At 37.8% G+C, this 17,084-nt stretch overlaps 1 protein-coding gene across 1 annotated transcript in view; it reads left to right on the forward strand.

The window, feature by feature from the left end:
• TMPRSS7 (transmembrane serine protease 7) overlaps positions 1 to 17,084 on the forward strand; it is a 616,461-nt gene that overhangs the window by 442,300 nt on the left and 157,077 nt on the right. Inside the window, exon 11 of the mRNA XM_044072510.1 lies at positions 4,555 to 4,691. Coding sequence (XP_043928445.1) covers positions 4,555 to 4,691 — 137 coding nt within the window. The remainder of the gene's footprint in view (positions 1 to 4,554; positions 4,692 to 17,084) is intronic.

Here is a 17,084-nt window from a genome sequence, read left to right on the forward strand (position 1 = left end):
ATATTTTTGTGGAAGTTTTCTTTGTCACTACCTTTTTTAAACAGCATATTATGGTGTCACACAGTATTACTTATTTAATATAACCCTGGTCTTCTGTCATTTATTTTTTATGTAACAAATAGTGCCAATGTATTAGTTTCATGCTTCTCTCTTAGTATCATTCCAACTTAGTAACAGCTTGTATCAACAGATAATACCTGTCTTTCAGGAGGAAATGTACACACATTTGTTTCCTATTCTCTGTTAGTAGCACTACAGTTTAGCAATAGCTTTTGTGTAAACAAAAGCTACAGGTCTTTTTCAGCAATGAAAAGTATGCAAGTATTTTCATCATTCAGCTATGATTAGGTAGAAAAATATTGTTTTTCTTGCGACATGTTGGTTAATGTTTTGTTCCTGTCTCATTCTGATTATTTGATATTGCATTTTAAGTACAGACATATATATGTATACACACACACACACACACACACACACACACACGCATACACACACACACACACACACACACACACACACACACACACACACACACACACACACACACAGTAAGTGACCACTCATGTTTATTAACTAAGAAGCCACGTCCAGTGGTGAAACTCATTTTTTGTTTATTCCCTCCTTTGTGGTAATAAAAGCCTTGAATTCCTTTAGAATACAGAATTTGCAGTGTTTCTCTAGTTTGGGGGGGGCGCTCTTTTATACAACTATTGCTTTGCTTCTACTTCACACATTGCAGAACACTGTGGGGAATAGAGTACTGATTTTCATATATGAGTCTTATATAAATATAAGTGAATAAATACAAACGCATATACACTTGTGTATATACGTATGTGTGTGTGTGTGTGTGTGTGTGTGTGTGTGTGTATATATATATATATATATATATATATATATGGGTCTACTTTCTTTGAATGAAACTGCATTTAAATTAAAGTTAATTACTCTGTCCCATTCCTCCGAAGCTGCATTACACCAAATGTATGGACTGCCAAATTCCTTTCCCTGTGAAAGGAACCACTTGGCCACCACGGGAATAAACCTAAACAAAGCAAATGTAAACCCACCAAAGTGGGAGTCTATGCCCCCCCCATGCCCCCATGAGGGGGACTTCATCCCCACACCCCCCCTACTTAAATATACCAAATCCAAGATTGCACTAAACTGAAGAGCGGGCGAAGTTCATCATGGTGGCCAAGAGGTTCCTTTCACAGGGAAAGGAATTCTGCAGTCCATGTGTTCAGTGTAATGCAGCTTTGGAGAAATGGGATTGGGTAACTAACTTTTGTTTAAACGTAATTTTGTTGAAAGACAGTAGACCCATATATATAAATATATATATATATATATATATATATAGAGAGAGAGAGAGATATGGGTCTAGGACTATTGAACGAAAGTTTAAAAGTCCGAATCCAAAATATTGCAACACACTTTAACGACAGCGCTTTCACCGAAAAAGCGCTTTCATTAAAGTCCGTCGCAAAAAAAAAAACACTAAATCTTCTTTTATGCTATGCCCCCCACCCCCCACCCCCACTTTTATATTCTCACTCCGAGGTTGCACTGCAGTGGGGAAAAGGGAATTCTCCCTTAATCGCACTGTAGTGTGACCGGCACAAACAGCATACATAACTGAAAGTGCTGCTTCGGTGAACAGCACTTTCGCTTATGTATGTTTGGTGATTTCTGCTTCAGCAGAAAGTGCCGTTGAGGATCTGTATGGATCCCATATATATATATATATATATATATATATATATATATATATATATATATATATACATATATACACACACACACACATATATACATATATATATATATATATATATATATGTGTGTGTGTGTATATGTATGCACATTTACATATGTGTACCAGTCTACATTTCACAAGACGTGCGCCACATACCTTATGATTATACGGTACATAAACAGTAATTATAGGAGACTGACTGCTGTGTAGGGACATCTCTTGGTGGCTTTCTTACCTTTGGTCAGTTAGTATATTTTATTAGGGGGTGTGGATGACTGCAGTGGTCTTGTATCCTCTGAAAAAATATGACTTTTGCATCCGACTAAAGCTTGATCTCATCTGTTTCATTAGAATGATTCATCAAATGGATGCAATTTAACAGAACATAGTGGAACTGCTGTTGACTTTTCCTCTGTTAATATGTTCTCTCCTCTACCATGCAGATATAATAGTAACTTCTTATATGACATTTTATCTGGCCATATTTACTCTCTAGGCTCTCTTCTATGGCATTATTTTATTTATCATGGCTCTAAAATGACACACAACAGATTTCATTTATATGCGTGTTTAATTATCTGTGGGGTGTCATCTCTAATTTTATGTTTAGCTTAATAAATCTGTTATTATGAAAGAAAACTCTCATTATAATAAATGGGGTTTGGATGGTGGAGTTCCTGTAATAAAAATAATGATTATTTGAAAGGTTATACTCTATCCTAAATCTGTCTTCTTATTCATTTCAATTATTGTTTTAAATGTGTATTCTTTTGTATCAAGTTGCCGTTCTTCTCCAAATTTGCTATTCTGAGGACACATTGTATATCAGCATCTGCCTTCTCTTCTGGCACAGTTATTATGCATATTGCTTCCTTCCTTTTTTGTTTACTTATTTATTTATTTAACATTTGTTTACCGGGAAAGTCCAACTTGGAACAAAGCCAATTTTCAGTGAAGGCCCAGGGAGAAATACTCCAGATATATGTCTTTATAACATGGGAGGAAACTGGATCACCTAGAGAAAACCCACATGAATGCAGAGAGGTAATGCAGACTCCACACAGAAGGCAGCCCAGGCAAGAGTCGAACTAGAGAACCTCTTACTGTAAGATAACGCAACCACTGCACCACTGCTCCGCCCGTTCCTAAATTTCATATAATGATTGACCAGAGCCTTTCTTAGTCTATGATCTTCTAGACTGTTTCCTGTAAAGGGTTTCTTGACATCTTCATTTTACCTTCAGGAGTTTTTCTACACACTTCTTTTAATCCTTTAATACTTTTAATCTGAGTTGATAGATGCAATGAAATTTCAAAACAAAGCAAGTTTAGTGCAAGCAACAGTGGCAGTGTAATATGGCAGCTGTCACCTTACCAGGTGCAAGGTATAAATCTGATGACAAAAATGTCCTGGCAGTCTTGTGGAATTTTATTCCAAGTGAAAAAATAACAAAATGATGAGCACTTTCTTCTCGAAAATGAGAAGTCTCACTTCCGAGATGAAAGCGCTCATTTTTGTGTTATTTTTTTCACTTTGAATAAAGTGTCAGTCGTCCCCTGCCTGTGGCTGGATTTTTATATTTTTTATTTTTGTACTGGTTCCTGTAGTTGTGCATGTCTTCATTACTTTTTTGAATCTTGTGGAATTGTGAGGCATTGGTGATTCTAAATTCAACGAACAAAAGAAAGAAACATTATTTTTACTGTACATCAGATGCAAAGTACAATTTATTTCTTATTAGCCAGTAGTCCTTTTTTCTCTACAGACAGAGAGCCCAAGCTTCCTGCATACAAATAAAATGACTAATATATGACTCAGCCCATTTTTTGTTTTTAACCACTGAAATGTAGGCAAGTATCATAAATTAATTTGCATACGTGGGAATTCATTAAAAGCCCGAAACTGAGCCGTATGCTTCCAGTGCTATGTGCCCATAAGTGATTCAGAAACATGCTAGCTGCAACAAGGTTGCACTTCATTACTGGCTAATTTGCATGTTTTCTGAATTGCCTGTACACCCATGATGTTATGGTAGTACTGTCTTGTTCATATTGGTAGTGGATGCCCCCTCCAGTCACAATGTCACTCACTTTCATGTATATATACCCACACACATACTACAGTCTCTGTACTCATCCCTACCCTCCCATGATCACCCCCAACCCTTATAATATTTTCATGCCATTACAACACATATGACTTAGGCCATGGTGGTCTTGAGTATCCTCCCTCCCATTCTCATTACAATTTTGGTGCAGTTATGGTATTTTAAAGAGTCAGCCATGGTGGTCTACTTGTTACCCCCAGCCCGCCATCCCCATACTTCCATTGGTGTCATTATGGCACTTAAGAGGGTAAGCTTTGGTGTCCAATGTTTACCTGTATGATAACAGTCATGCTGTATGGGGTTTAGGGTACTTTAAGGAGGCCTCCCTAGTGTATCCCCTCACTCCCATCCTGTTGGTGCCATTACTACACATTAGAGACTCATTCTTGGTGTCAAATGGTTAAATCCACCTCTGATCTACATAGTAACATTTCTACCATCGTGACGATTAATTTCCTGGTAGTCTACTGGTAACCCCAATCCCTGTACTGCAGTTGGTGCCATTTCAGACCAAAATGCATTTTTTTCACATTTACTGAAGCCTAGACTTACAAACAGGCAACTAACCTAGAAACAGTCGGAATCTAGAAACCTTTTTAACTAAATGCATCTTCAACATTATACTTAGCAACAAGTGATTTGTTTGCTTTTTTCTTTTTCTTTTTTTTTTTTTTTTCTTTTTTATAGGTACTGTGGTTACTTCTTGGATCACAAAACTATATTCTACGTTGCAAGTTCTCAGGTTAATATTAAGTTTTACTGTAACTTCCAGCTTGCAGGAAAACCTCTGGCAGTAGACTATGGCAATTACAACATAAGCCAAGGTAGGACACAGGACCTCTGTTTCCTGTTTATTTATATTCCACTGTACTCTGAAAAATACTTATTTAAATCATTGTAAATGTGCACTGTTTCAATGAAAGCTTCACTTCAAGAATATGTGGCATTTTATTTTCAGCTTTCTGTAAAATTATAAAATGATATTGCTGGCTTGTATGTGACTTGCTGAGCTGTATGTGACTTACTTTGAAATTATTTAAGATGTTCTAAACCATAAATAACAATAGATGTGCAGAAATGTTTTATGAAAGACTAATAATGAGAAATAAAAGCACAAACTCCGTAGTGCCTTCAAATACAGAGGAGATATGTATGTATGTATGTATGTATGTATGGTCTTGTAAAAATAGAAGCCCAGAAACAAAAAAGGAGCCCTTCAAAAGATGTAGAAGCTTTAGCCTATACACCACCCAATATCTTTAGTGTTTCTTTAAGAGGTTATACAAACTGATGTAGTAAAATGTTTGCTTTCATTTTAAATGAAAACAAAAATCTATAAAACCAATTGTTGAGGAAAGCATCATGGTACAGTGATAACATTGCTTCTTCATGGCTCTTAGTCTGCTGCATGCAGGTATGTTCTGAGCAGAGTCTGGATATCCTACCTTTGTCTACACAAATTTTCATTGGGATCCGTAACTGCTAAAATTTTATCCTTGTATATATAGGATGCTATTTGTAAACATTATATACAAGGAGTAGGGATTACACAGGCTTATACAGGCTTGCCACACATATACCACACAGGGCAATTTACTGCTTCCCAGGATTGTCCAAGAGACACAAGAACTATACTACCTACATAAGGGTAGATCCCAAGGGGGTTATCTTATGGGAATTCTTATAAGAATACGACTTTGTACAGATGGTACACTCTATTGTTGGCATAGTAATCTGTCTTCCTTGCCGAGCAGTATATCAGTGCTAAATAAAAAAAAGAAAAATAAATAAATAAATAAATAAAAGTTGTGAAAAAAAAAACAAAAAAAACAGAAAATGAATTTCCCTTGCAAACACAACCACACTTTGCAATGCATCCACACACTGATGTTGCTGAACTCTACCAACGGGAGCTCACATAACATCAGAACTCCCTCATGATAATACTATAACTGACCCGAGCTATTCCATTATGATTATTCTTTATGAATTACAGCTGGGCATTACAGCTAGTGAGAAGCTTCAGCAGTAGCTAGGTCTAATATTTGAAAAGGCTTATCATGAGTGGGAAAACAGACAAGTTAATGCTTCCTGCTTATGGTAAGTCTTTCTGAATTCCAGAGATCTTCTATCTAGATACTACAGTTTATAAGGAAAGAATAATTGTTTATGAAATATTAGAGAAAAAAAAACATAGGTATGCATTTGTGTCACTTACAATATTTTGCTTCACTTGTGTAAAATCTTTGGATCCACTATCACTATAAAGAAAATATTTTACTGTTTTTTTTTTCCTTTTTAATAGCATATCCCATTCACAAGATATTTGTATTTGTTTGACTTATACTTTTCAAGTAGATTTATCAGAAAATGCTCTGAAATGTAAGGATGTGTATAGGTTGTCAATGAGTTAATAAGGTATGTGTTTTTCACATATCTTATTAGCTATCCATTCCCTGCTGTTTTTTGTTGTACTTTAGTGTCAGACGTGCAATACAATGATTACATTTATAGCATGGGAAGGCATAGGACAAGTTGTACACTATGTGTTCCTGTGCATCACTCATATAAATAGCCATTCTTTTCTGTGCTGATGTTAAGTACTGTGAGCCGTGTCTATGAATCTCAGTACTTAATGACAGCATAATAAGTACAATGCACACAGTGCTTGTATGCTTGGCATACAATGTTTATTAATACATGGCCTTGTGAATATCAAACACTCGATATTTTAATCGTTGAGTTTTATATTAAGGCTGTTTAGGAAGGGTTGAAATAGTATGATTTCTCTGGAGAGTTGAAAATCTAACATGTTTAGTTACTTCCTCAAAAAGATCAGTCAACTGACTTGTTAGTTTTTTTTGAAGTTAGACCATTGTTTACTAATGAAGGAAATATATCCGGAAGTGATTTCCAAGTCACTGAACAGTTTCTAAAGGATGGTAATTTAAATGATGTATAAGTCTGAAAAAAGGAAGTATAGTAAATTATACTTAGTAGCTTGGTAAACCTGTTTGCAGCATAATAAAGTTTAATAACCAGGATATGCAAGCCTCATTTATCTATTGAACTGGATACTCAGTTTGATTTAATAGGTTCTTAGATTCATAGGTGTTTACTAGACTAACGACCACAAGGGCCGTTTTAAGCCTAGCCATGCATCCCAAATCTCTGACAAGCTCTGATATCTTTGATAAGTGTAAACAGGGGCTTGGGAGATGAAGCATTTACAAGCAGGGGCTTAGGAGATGAACCATTTACTGGTTTCTTGTGTTAATTAGAGACATAGGTGCCAAACCAGGAATTCATTTCCTGTTCCCCATCCAATTGTCCAAGCTGCACTTGAATTGCATTAGGGAGGAACTCTGCTTCACATGGATGGAGAACCTGTTACCGAGATGGGGTAGTCCCTGGGATATATACCTGTCTCTCCACTGGGTCCTATTTATATCACAGGCAAGGTTTAAGTCTTTATAATGGGTAATTCTGGTGCTGGTTGTTTTGTGGATATGCAGAAGGTCCACCAGAGTGGGGTCTGACAATGCTCTGTATGCCAGACATAGATCTCAACTCAAATGCCTGTAAGAGACAGAATACAGGGAAAGGGCCTTGAGGCAGTCTGTATAGGGCATTTTACTTATGACTTGTATTTTTTTAGTGAGGAACCTCTGTGGACATTCCAATTGTTGGATATGCAAAGTTAGGTATATACCAAAGGGGGCATCATACTCAGTGGCAGGTCTGATGAATGCTGAATACAGTGGAACAATGACTTCCTTGGATTTAGATGCCATACCTTTGTTTATAAGTTGTGCAAAATAGAATGATTTCTCACTACTGTAGACACATGATGGTCAAAGGCTAGATTAGTGTATATGTGTGTCCCTAAGTCCCTGACTACTGGGTCACCTCTAAGGGGTGTGTTGCCAATATGATAGTTACCAGGGGTGGATGACTTCCTAAAGTATACTATTATGCATTTCTTGACATTTAGTTTTAGTCCATGGCTCTGACACCAATTATTTGTCTGTATCAGCCTTTCTTGGAGAACATTTGTGCAATGTGATATTCAATGACTACTCCTAATTTGCAATTATCTGCACATTTAGTCAGCCAGAGTCCATTGACATTGGCCTTAAACTCAGAGAAGTAAATGACAAAAAGGAGTGGTCCAGGGACTGAATCCTGAGGGACTCCACTTGTGACTGGCCTCTTTGTAGAGGTGGACTCCCCAATTCTAATTTACTGGGTCCTGTCTGTGAGCCAGTTGCCTATCCACTGAGTGACATACGGGTTTGTACCTAACCTCTTGAGTTTGTCAACAATGCCTGAGGGGGATATTGTGTCAAATGCCTTGGCCATGTTAACCTCATCCATTGCTTTGGTGACCCTTTAAAATAAGTCCACCAGGTTGAGTAGGCATAACCTGCCCTTGACAAAACCAAATTGGGCTGAGCCCAGTGTCTGGAGGTTTATTATATCACTATTAATTATTTCCATGATAATTCTTTCCATAGCTCTGCTTATACGACTAGTTAAACTTATGGGTCTGGAGGTTTACTATATCGCTATTGATTATTTCCATGATAATTTGCTTACAAGACTAGTGAAACTTATGGGTCTGGAGGTTTACTAGATCACTATTGATTATTTCTATGATAATTCTTTCCATGGCTCTGCTTATAAAACTAGTGAAACTTATGGGTCTGTTCAGAAGGATGAATGCTGCTATTCTCCATTCATGAGGCATGAAGCCTGTTTGGAGGCTATAGTTAAATAGCAATTCCAAAGGTCCTGATAGGTCATGTTTCATGCTATTTAGAAGGCATCCTAGGATATTGTCTGGGCCCATTGCTGTAGTGTTCTTAGCCTTGTAGAGATCATTAAGGACATGTTCCACAATGATAGCAGGGGAGTTATATTTGATGGTATTTCCTGAGGGAAGGTTGAGGAGGAGAGACGGGTAAAGATGGAGCTGAATTTATTGGCCAGGAAGTTTGTTATAGCTTCTGGTTCAGTATAGGTGGCTCAATTTATAATGAGCTCTGCACACAATTGTGTATTGCCTTTGACATTGCAGACATAGCTAAATAATTCCTTGTGGTTGTCCTTGGCTTGAGAGTCCAAATTTACATCAAATTTAGCTTTGGTAGACTTTATTTGTCCTCTGAGTTGTTTGTTTAGTTTGATGACAGTGTTTGTATCCTGCTGGGTTCTGCACCTCCTAATTTTCACAGTGATGTTCTTCCTTCTGTTATACAGTTTATTGATTTTGTGATTCCACCAGGTGGCTTGTTTTTTGAGTTAGTTCTGTACTTTTTCCAGGTGGGTACAGCTGCCTCTATGCAGCTATTAACATGCTTGTACAGGGTTTGTGTCAACAGTTCTGCCTAGGCAGCAGTGCTCGCATGGTTTATGGAGGGGCTTGAAATGTTGCCATTTTATCATTTAATAGCAGGAAGTTAGCCTTAGAGTAGTTTTGAAATATTTCAGGTTTAGCTGGGGGTCCAGGTTTTATTTTTACTTCAAAGGAGACCATTTTGTGTCTGACTTTACCAGAGACAACATTACAGTAGGGGGTATGCAGTACTCTCCCATATTAATGTAGACCAGATCCAGGATGGTTGCACCTCTGACTGGTGTATTTGCAATCTTGTCCATGGAATTTGTGTTTACAAAATCCTGGAATCTCTATGCCTGTATGTTTGATGTCGTTTAGGATTCCCAGTTAATAGTGGGATATTTAAAATCACCTATGAATATGGTTTTGTGTTATATGGTGAGTGTTTGCAGTCAGTTTAAATACATGGTATGGGTTTCCTGGGTCATAGAGGGGGATCTATAGCTTACAAGGAAGTGGTATTGCATTTTGCCTATGGTGATTGGAACATGGAGCAGCTCCAGTGCATTTTTCTGTTTGACCAGCCTTGAGGCATAATAATCTGTTTCTTCTGTAATTCAAGACAAAACACAGAAAATGCTCAGGTAATTTGTTTAAAAACTGATACTGGCATTTTGGAAACTGAGTTATTAAGCAGTGAGAATTTAGGAAATATGTTAATTTTAAAACTGAGATACAAGCTAGTTTATTAAAATAAAGTCTGAATCACCCAATTAAGTCTGTTTTGATTTTCTCTACTATTTCAGAAAAAAATAAAATAAAATGCTTTACTATCCCAGGTATAAACAATTCCAAGAAATTTCAGCTCATTGAAAGAAATAATTAATTTAGGTAATATGGAAGGGTTGAGGTAATGAGATTGGTTTGTAAAGATCAAAGGTCATATTTGTTGAGATTTTATTTGCTGTTAGACTATACTAAATACTGATCAATGCAATCAAGTACTGAGTGAAGAGAATTTAAGGGATTTTTAAGGTTTCGTAGAAAGCCATCAACAAATGCAAAAATATAGACTTAAAGCCCTTAGAGTTAATATTTTTGATTAGGGAATGCTTAAGAGATATATGAAAAGAAGAAACTTTACAGTGAAGTTAGAAAACTGATGAATATGCTATTCTATTCTATTCTATTCTATTCTATGGGTTTGCAACGTGTATCTGTCTCCTTCAGTTGATTTTATATGTTTTGCATAAACTAAAAAAATACTGCAGTTATTAGATCACTTTTGCAATGGTTGATATTGATAGGAAAAATACAAGGACTGTTAATCAAACTTTGCAGGTTTTATGGAACCTGATGAAGCCTGTGTGTTTTGAAGGCTAAAATGCTTAGTGAGTTTTCAATAAACCTTAAAGAACCTTCTCAGCACGTGTTTTTGTGGTACAGATATTTTTTCTTTTTCTTTTTATCTTTTTCTTTTTCATAGAAGTGTTCACAATGAAATGAGGACATATTATTCTGAGCAAGAGAAAAATACATGACAAAAATGGTGTAGTATATAGAATAGGATGGTGTGGTATATAAACAACGAGTACTGGATCATCAAGTAGGTTGTGCCTTAGATTATACTATAAGATTATTCAGCTTCCTATTGTAATCTGAGAGGTCTTCACAACCTTTATAGCCCATAATAGCTTATATAACAGTCTTCCACCATAAAGCTTTATATAAATAAGACTCTTGATTTTACCTTGTGTACTAGTATCAAAGAGTCACGATTTCTTACAAATGAGAAGCTGAACAAATATGCTGATAGTTGGAAAACCCTGCATATCATCATTAGCAGTTCTTAATGAGTATTAAAGAGTATCATTAATGAGAAAAGGGCTCTGAAAAGACTTTATAATAATAAGAAGTGGTTTATTTAAACACGGATGAAATATTCTATGCTCCTAAGAGTTAAAAATAAAGAAAATAAGGACATGATGAAGTGTTTTTGAAGCATTAAGATCAAAACATGCCTTCTTTACTACAAGTGAACTTATGATAAGCCATGAATTCAAGCAGGAGGTTATTTTAGGTGTGTCAATCACTCGAGAACACTTAATGAAATTACATGATTAAATTCAAACAGAAAATTTAAATCTGTTAGCCATATCAATGAATGATATGGAGCTGAAATTTTTAATAAATGTAAGGTCAGAGCCAGAAAGAAAGTGGTTGACTGATTCAAACAAATGTCATGTAAACCACATTTTTTTGATGTAGTTATATAATGTAACTAGTATGTGAATTAATTCATGCTCGATTTTGTATTAAAAGATATATTAAACTCATCTATCCCTGGAGTTTTGGATGGTTTTGTCTATTAAATGCCACAAGATCATCTTTCAAGGAAATATCTCCATGTTTCTTTATAACCTCAGGAGTTACACAAGCTGTTAACAGTGGTCACACTGTATACACACGCACAGTCTGCCTTGATTTCATCTGATAATTTGACGTCATCTCCCATGCTAGAACAATTCATAAACTAAACACATTATAACTAGACTCCTTTGTGGAAAGATGGGCAACAAAAAAGGCTAAAAGACAGAAGCTACACATTCAGTGTGGCAGTGGCAGCATCAGAGAACATGGAGGTGACCAGTTGTGAACCACATGGCTCAGTGCCGGGACGGCATTTGTTCAATATTTACTTCTCTAACCAACAGCGTGAAATTAGGACCTTTGACTTGCCATGTTAGTTGAAGACTGCAAATTGGGAGTCATTGTCATATCCCCCCAATACAGATGCCCTCCACCAGGATCTTACTCTTGTAAATTCCTGATGTACTGAAAAGAGGCTTGGGTTAAAGGGTAACATGAGTGGATGAAGACTGAAATGTAGAGCTTCAGTTACCTGAGGTCCAACCTCCTCCACAGAAAATCACTGCTGGTGAGTTCTGCCAGCAACTATACCTTTTCAGGGAAATTCCCCCCTTCTGGGACCAAGGAGTTAGTATATATAAATTCAGGGGTTGGGACCCCCCTCCCCCCATTGGGGGTACATGGGGCACTCATCAATGCAAAAAACACTTAGAAAGTTGGGGGGGGTCTTTTTTTCAGGAAATGCAGTTTGGATATTCCAATAGTCAGTGCATTCAGTTTTGCCCACCCATAGTAAAGGCTAAATTAAATGCTAAAAAAGATGCAACATTTGTCATGCTTGGCAGACAAACCATCCTCCCAGCTCATAGCATTGACAATACCCTACTTCAGAATTAAAATTGTATAAGACATCTAAGTCTTTTATATCTAGCCCAAGTGGAATTTCACACCTCCTGGCACCAAAAGAGTTCCTGCCTAGACACCCTTTGCCTAAACTAGAATTCAGAGAATGCACTTTTTCAGCCTTGTTGTAAACATATGTATATATGTCAAGAATGATGAAAGCTACAAATAAAGGTAACATATGAAAGTTATTCAGAACATACTCCTCTTTACAGTGGTCATATTACTATGTAAGCAGACATAATAATTTTATATTTAACAAGAAATTATATAATATATGCATTTACTTATTATAATTATGAAAACAAGTATTAATATCTCTGAATCACAGTAGAGTGACCCAGCTATCAATGTGACCTTTATTTGGTCAGATGTGATTTTCATTTGGCTGCAACCTAGATTTGTAGATGGCATTCCATTTTTGAGACATTTGCAAAATTATGAATACTGTGTATACCTGAATACCTAATAGGTACATAAAAGTAAATATCTGCCATGCAGTGCTGGTTCAGCACAAACTATAAGAGCAAGTTTAGGCATTGTGTATACTTTCAGTTGATATCATAGAGTCCCCTGTAAATACCCTCTGGATGAAGTTATTTATGTAATTATGAACATATGCCATACACTCATAATATTTCCATGAAAAAGATCATAATTTTTGTGTTACAATGCACCCCACTCATCTGGGGTGCCATCCATGACCTCTCTGTTGACTGGGCATGTGATAAACTGAATCACAATCCATCCGGCTACACAATGCTAGGGATATGTACAGAAATACCATAATTATGCTACTATACACATCTTATTACTGAACAAGTTGGAATACATGCTGAATGGTAGGACACAGACAGGTACAATCAATGGTAGTACACAGACATCTAAAATGAATGGTTGTACACAGACAGCTACAATCATTCACATCTGCAATTTTATATAAGCTTTCATTTGATACCATGTAATCACATTATGGTTCACATTGCTGGCAGGATTATTGGGGTCTATATTATATACTCGAAAGCCGACAATGTTGAATCTGACATTGTCGACACGAGAATATCGAACGATCAGAATTTCGAGCGTGTAAACGGAAATCTCCGTAAGGGGAGATTTCCATGTACTGCAATGTAGTGCGGTCTTGGAGTTGGTATATTAAAATAGCGGGCGGTGTGGGGGGCACATACCCTGACGTGGGGGCTGCATGGGGTCTTAAACCCGTTAGGGTACTTTTTTCTTTTTTTTTTTGTCTTTTTATAAGGTCGACGTTTGAAGACATCGACCATATGGTGTCAACCATATGTTGTTTGATGTTTTCAACTGTCAATCTTATAATATAGGCCCGATTATTGACATATGCCAAAAACTCATAATTCTTTTTATTTATTTATTGAATTTGTTAACCAGGAAAGTCCACTAGGGCCTAGAATAAGCCCATTTTTAGTGGAGGCCCTGGGAGAAAAGTTCCACAATATTTACATACAAAGAACATGTTAATACACATAACAAAGAATGTCAAGCAGTACTATTACATTGAATGAAAATAATAAGAACAGTGAAAATGATTACAATCATGGTAAAACAGAAGTAATAAATGGCATACATTGAAATAACACATAAGTATACATATATCTGCAATGTTCATAGCAGAGGGGAGTTAATTTCAGGGTAAGAATAGGAGGAGACAGATGCGCTATGGAGGGAAAAGTCAGGTTAAAGTGACAGGAAAGCATCAAGTATGGCAGAGAGAAGGGAAGAAAATGATAGTAACAGAATAGTTAAAGGTGAATGATATTTACAGGAAAAAACTCATCACCTCTCTGATCACTGGGCATGTGAAATACTGAATCACAACTTGTCCAAGCGCAAAATGCTAGAGATAGGTATAGAAAGATGAATTATGCTAATATGCATATGTTGTTATAGAACAAGTTGGAATTCCAACCCAAAAACTCATAATTCGCATGTTACAAGGTACCCCACTCATCTGAGAAACCCATTTCTCCCCATTTACCATACCAGGATTACTGCCAACAGTATGAGAGGTATACAAGATCAACCTACCATGTGACCCCAAATAGGATAATCTTAGTAACACAAAATGAGCGATTAAACAAACAATGCAGTTATTTAGAGGAGACTGCATTTATATGGAAACAGATCTGAAGGATGCTGGGATGTTCCTAGGTTGGTACTAGGCTATCAGCCCTAGGGCCTGTACAAGCCTAGCCATAACAATTCCCTGGCTATTTCTTCCCACACTATTTACTTCCCTGGACCCCTGTCTAGCAATGTGACTGACATGATCCCTGGGGTGAATTTTCTTTCTCCCATCCAATTGTCAAGGTTCCTTTTGAAGAAGGCCAAAGAGGCACTCTGCTTGACATGTATGGGCAATCTATTCCAGAGTCTGGGGAGTCTCTGGGTCAGGAACTTATCCCTCCAGCATGTTTTGTTTATTGTGATGACAACGTTTAGATCCCTGGAGAGTGTGGCTCTGAGGGATTGGGATTTCTTTAAGTGTAGCATGTCCAACAGCTCTGGGTTTGACATGGCCTTGTATGTTAAGCAGAGATTGCCTCTGAGTAGACGGTATGCGACAGAGTATAGCTGGAGTTTTTTAAGGTTTTTTAATGTAGCAACTGATGGCCCCTCCAAAGTGTTATATATTTGTTGGTGTTGTGCTTATAGCTGCAGACTTCAAACTGCAAGATCTGGGATTTGGATCCAGGTACATTTTTTCAGGTCTTGTAGCTTAGAGGTTAGAGAAATGGCCTTGTAAACTACGGTTATGAGTTCAAATTGTATCAAGGCCACAGCCTGTACTTTATTTCAGCTAAGTTCTTGGGCCAGTAATTTAGTAACCATCTCTGCTGTACTACATTACATGGAGCACCATGCAGACAGACAGACAATGTACCAGAGAAAGGCAGAGCAAAGCCCACCTCTCCACTTGTGCTACAATGGTACATGGAACCAAGCAACTACCCCACTTGCCATGGCATGCACACCCACTGCATTAAGACAGAGTCTCCCAGGGGATACCCAACATCAGAGCTGTGCATCGCTGCTGCTCTCCATTAGAAGTCAAACCATGCTAGAAGTCTAAACCTCAAAATGCACTCACTCAAGGCACTCCTTAAGATGGAGAACATTGACATCTGTGCAGTGACAGAGACCTGGTTTAAGGCTCCAGAGAGTACCCCTGCATATCTAGGCTACAAGTCTTACCACACCTTTCGGCCACCTAACCTGGACCGAAACACTAAAGGAGGAGGCGTGTCCATATTCATAAAGGATATCCACACCTCCAGGCTAGTTTCTCAACATAATACATCCGGAATTATACAAGTACAATTAACACTGGGCAAGACTGCAATTCAAGTTGTAGCTTGTTACAGATCCCCCACCATGCCCCAGGACACTCAATCCATGTTTCTCGATATTCTGGATTATATTATGGTACAGCCCAATACCCTAATATTGGGAGATTTCAACTACCCCACCATCAACTGGGAAAACTACTTATGTACTAACTCATCTCCCCAATGTTTTCTGGAATTCATCAATTCCAATGCCCTGGATCAGCTTGTCCACACCCCTACCAGGGGCAGCAACATCCTGGACCTGGTCATTACCAATATGGGTAACAGATGCTCCATGTCAGAGGTCAACTCCTTGCTGGTCAAGTCCGACAACAAGCTAATCACCCAAGACATCCATATCCCACCCCCACCCCCCATTAAGGAAACCACCATAAAAAATTTCTCCAAAGTCAACTTCATGCTTCTTAAGTCAGAAGTGGCCAACTTCACATCACCCACACAGATGGAAAATAGAGACATGACTGCTGAATCATATACAAAATCACTGTATAAGCACATACATGAGTGCATGGATCGTGCCATCTCCAACAGAACCAAGACTCTATCCTCCAAAAAAAGGAAGCCAATCTGGTGGTCTCCTGCCATAAACAAACTCTTCAACAGGAGGAAGAAACTGCTGCAAAGAGGAATAAAATCCCATGATTGCAGGAACTCCCTGGTCAGCCTCAGCAAGAAGCTGAGATCCCTCATAAAATCCTCCAAAGCTTGCTACGAAAATAAAATCACCATGGATTCTAAAGACAACCACAAAGCTTTCTACAGCTAAGTCAAGAATCTCAATGGCGACACTCAGATCTGCTCAAAACTACAGCATAATGGCACTACATTTACTGAACCAACTGATATTGCCAACATCCCGGCAGACAGGTTCAGTGCAAACTTTACCCCCCCTCACTCCCGAAAAGGCCCATCTCTATACCGTAAGATTGCAAAGCCCCCTGTAATCACAAACACACAGGTAAAGACCGCACTCTTCAAAGCAAAGAGTACAGCATCCATGGGACTGGACAACATCCCAGGCTGTGTTCTGCATGAACTACAGAACAAAATGGCACCCCACCTATGTACCATGTTCAACCATAGCCTCACTTCAGGCTTTGTGCCTATGGAATGGCACACAGCAACGGTTATCCCACTCCACAAAGGGGGTGCCACCATGGACCCCGGGAACTACCGCCCCATTAGCCTGATGAGCCTGGTATGCAAGGCCATGAAAC

The sequence above is a fragment of the Protopterus annectens genome, chromosome 5.part0, assembly GCF_019279795.1.
Source record: "Protopterus annectens isolate FY-2018-M chromosome 5.part0, PAN1.0, whole genome shotgun sequence".
In the NCBI taxonomy this organism is placed as follows: Eukaryota; Metazoa; Chordata; order Ceratodontiformes; family Protopteridae; genus Protopterus; species Protopterus annectens.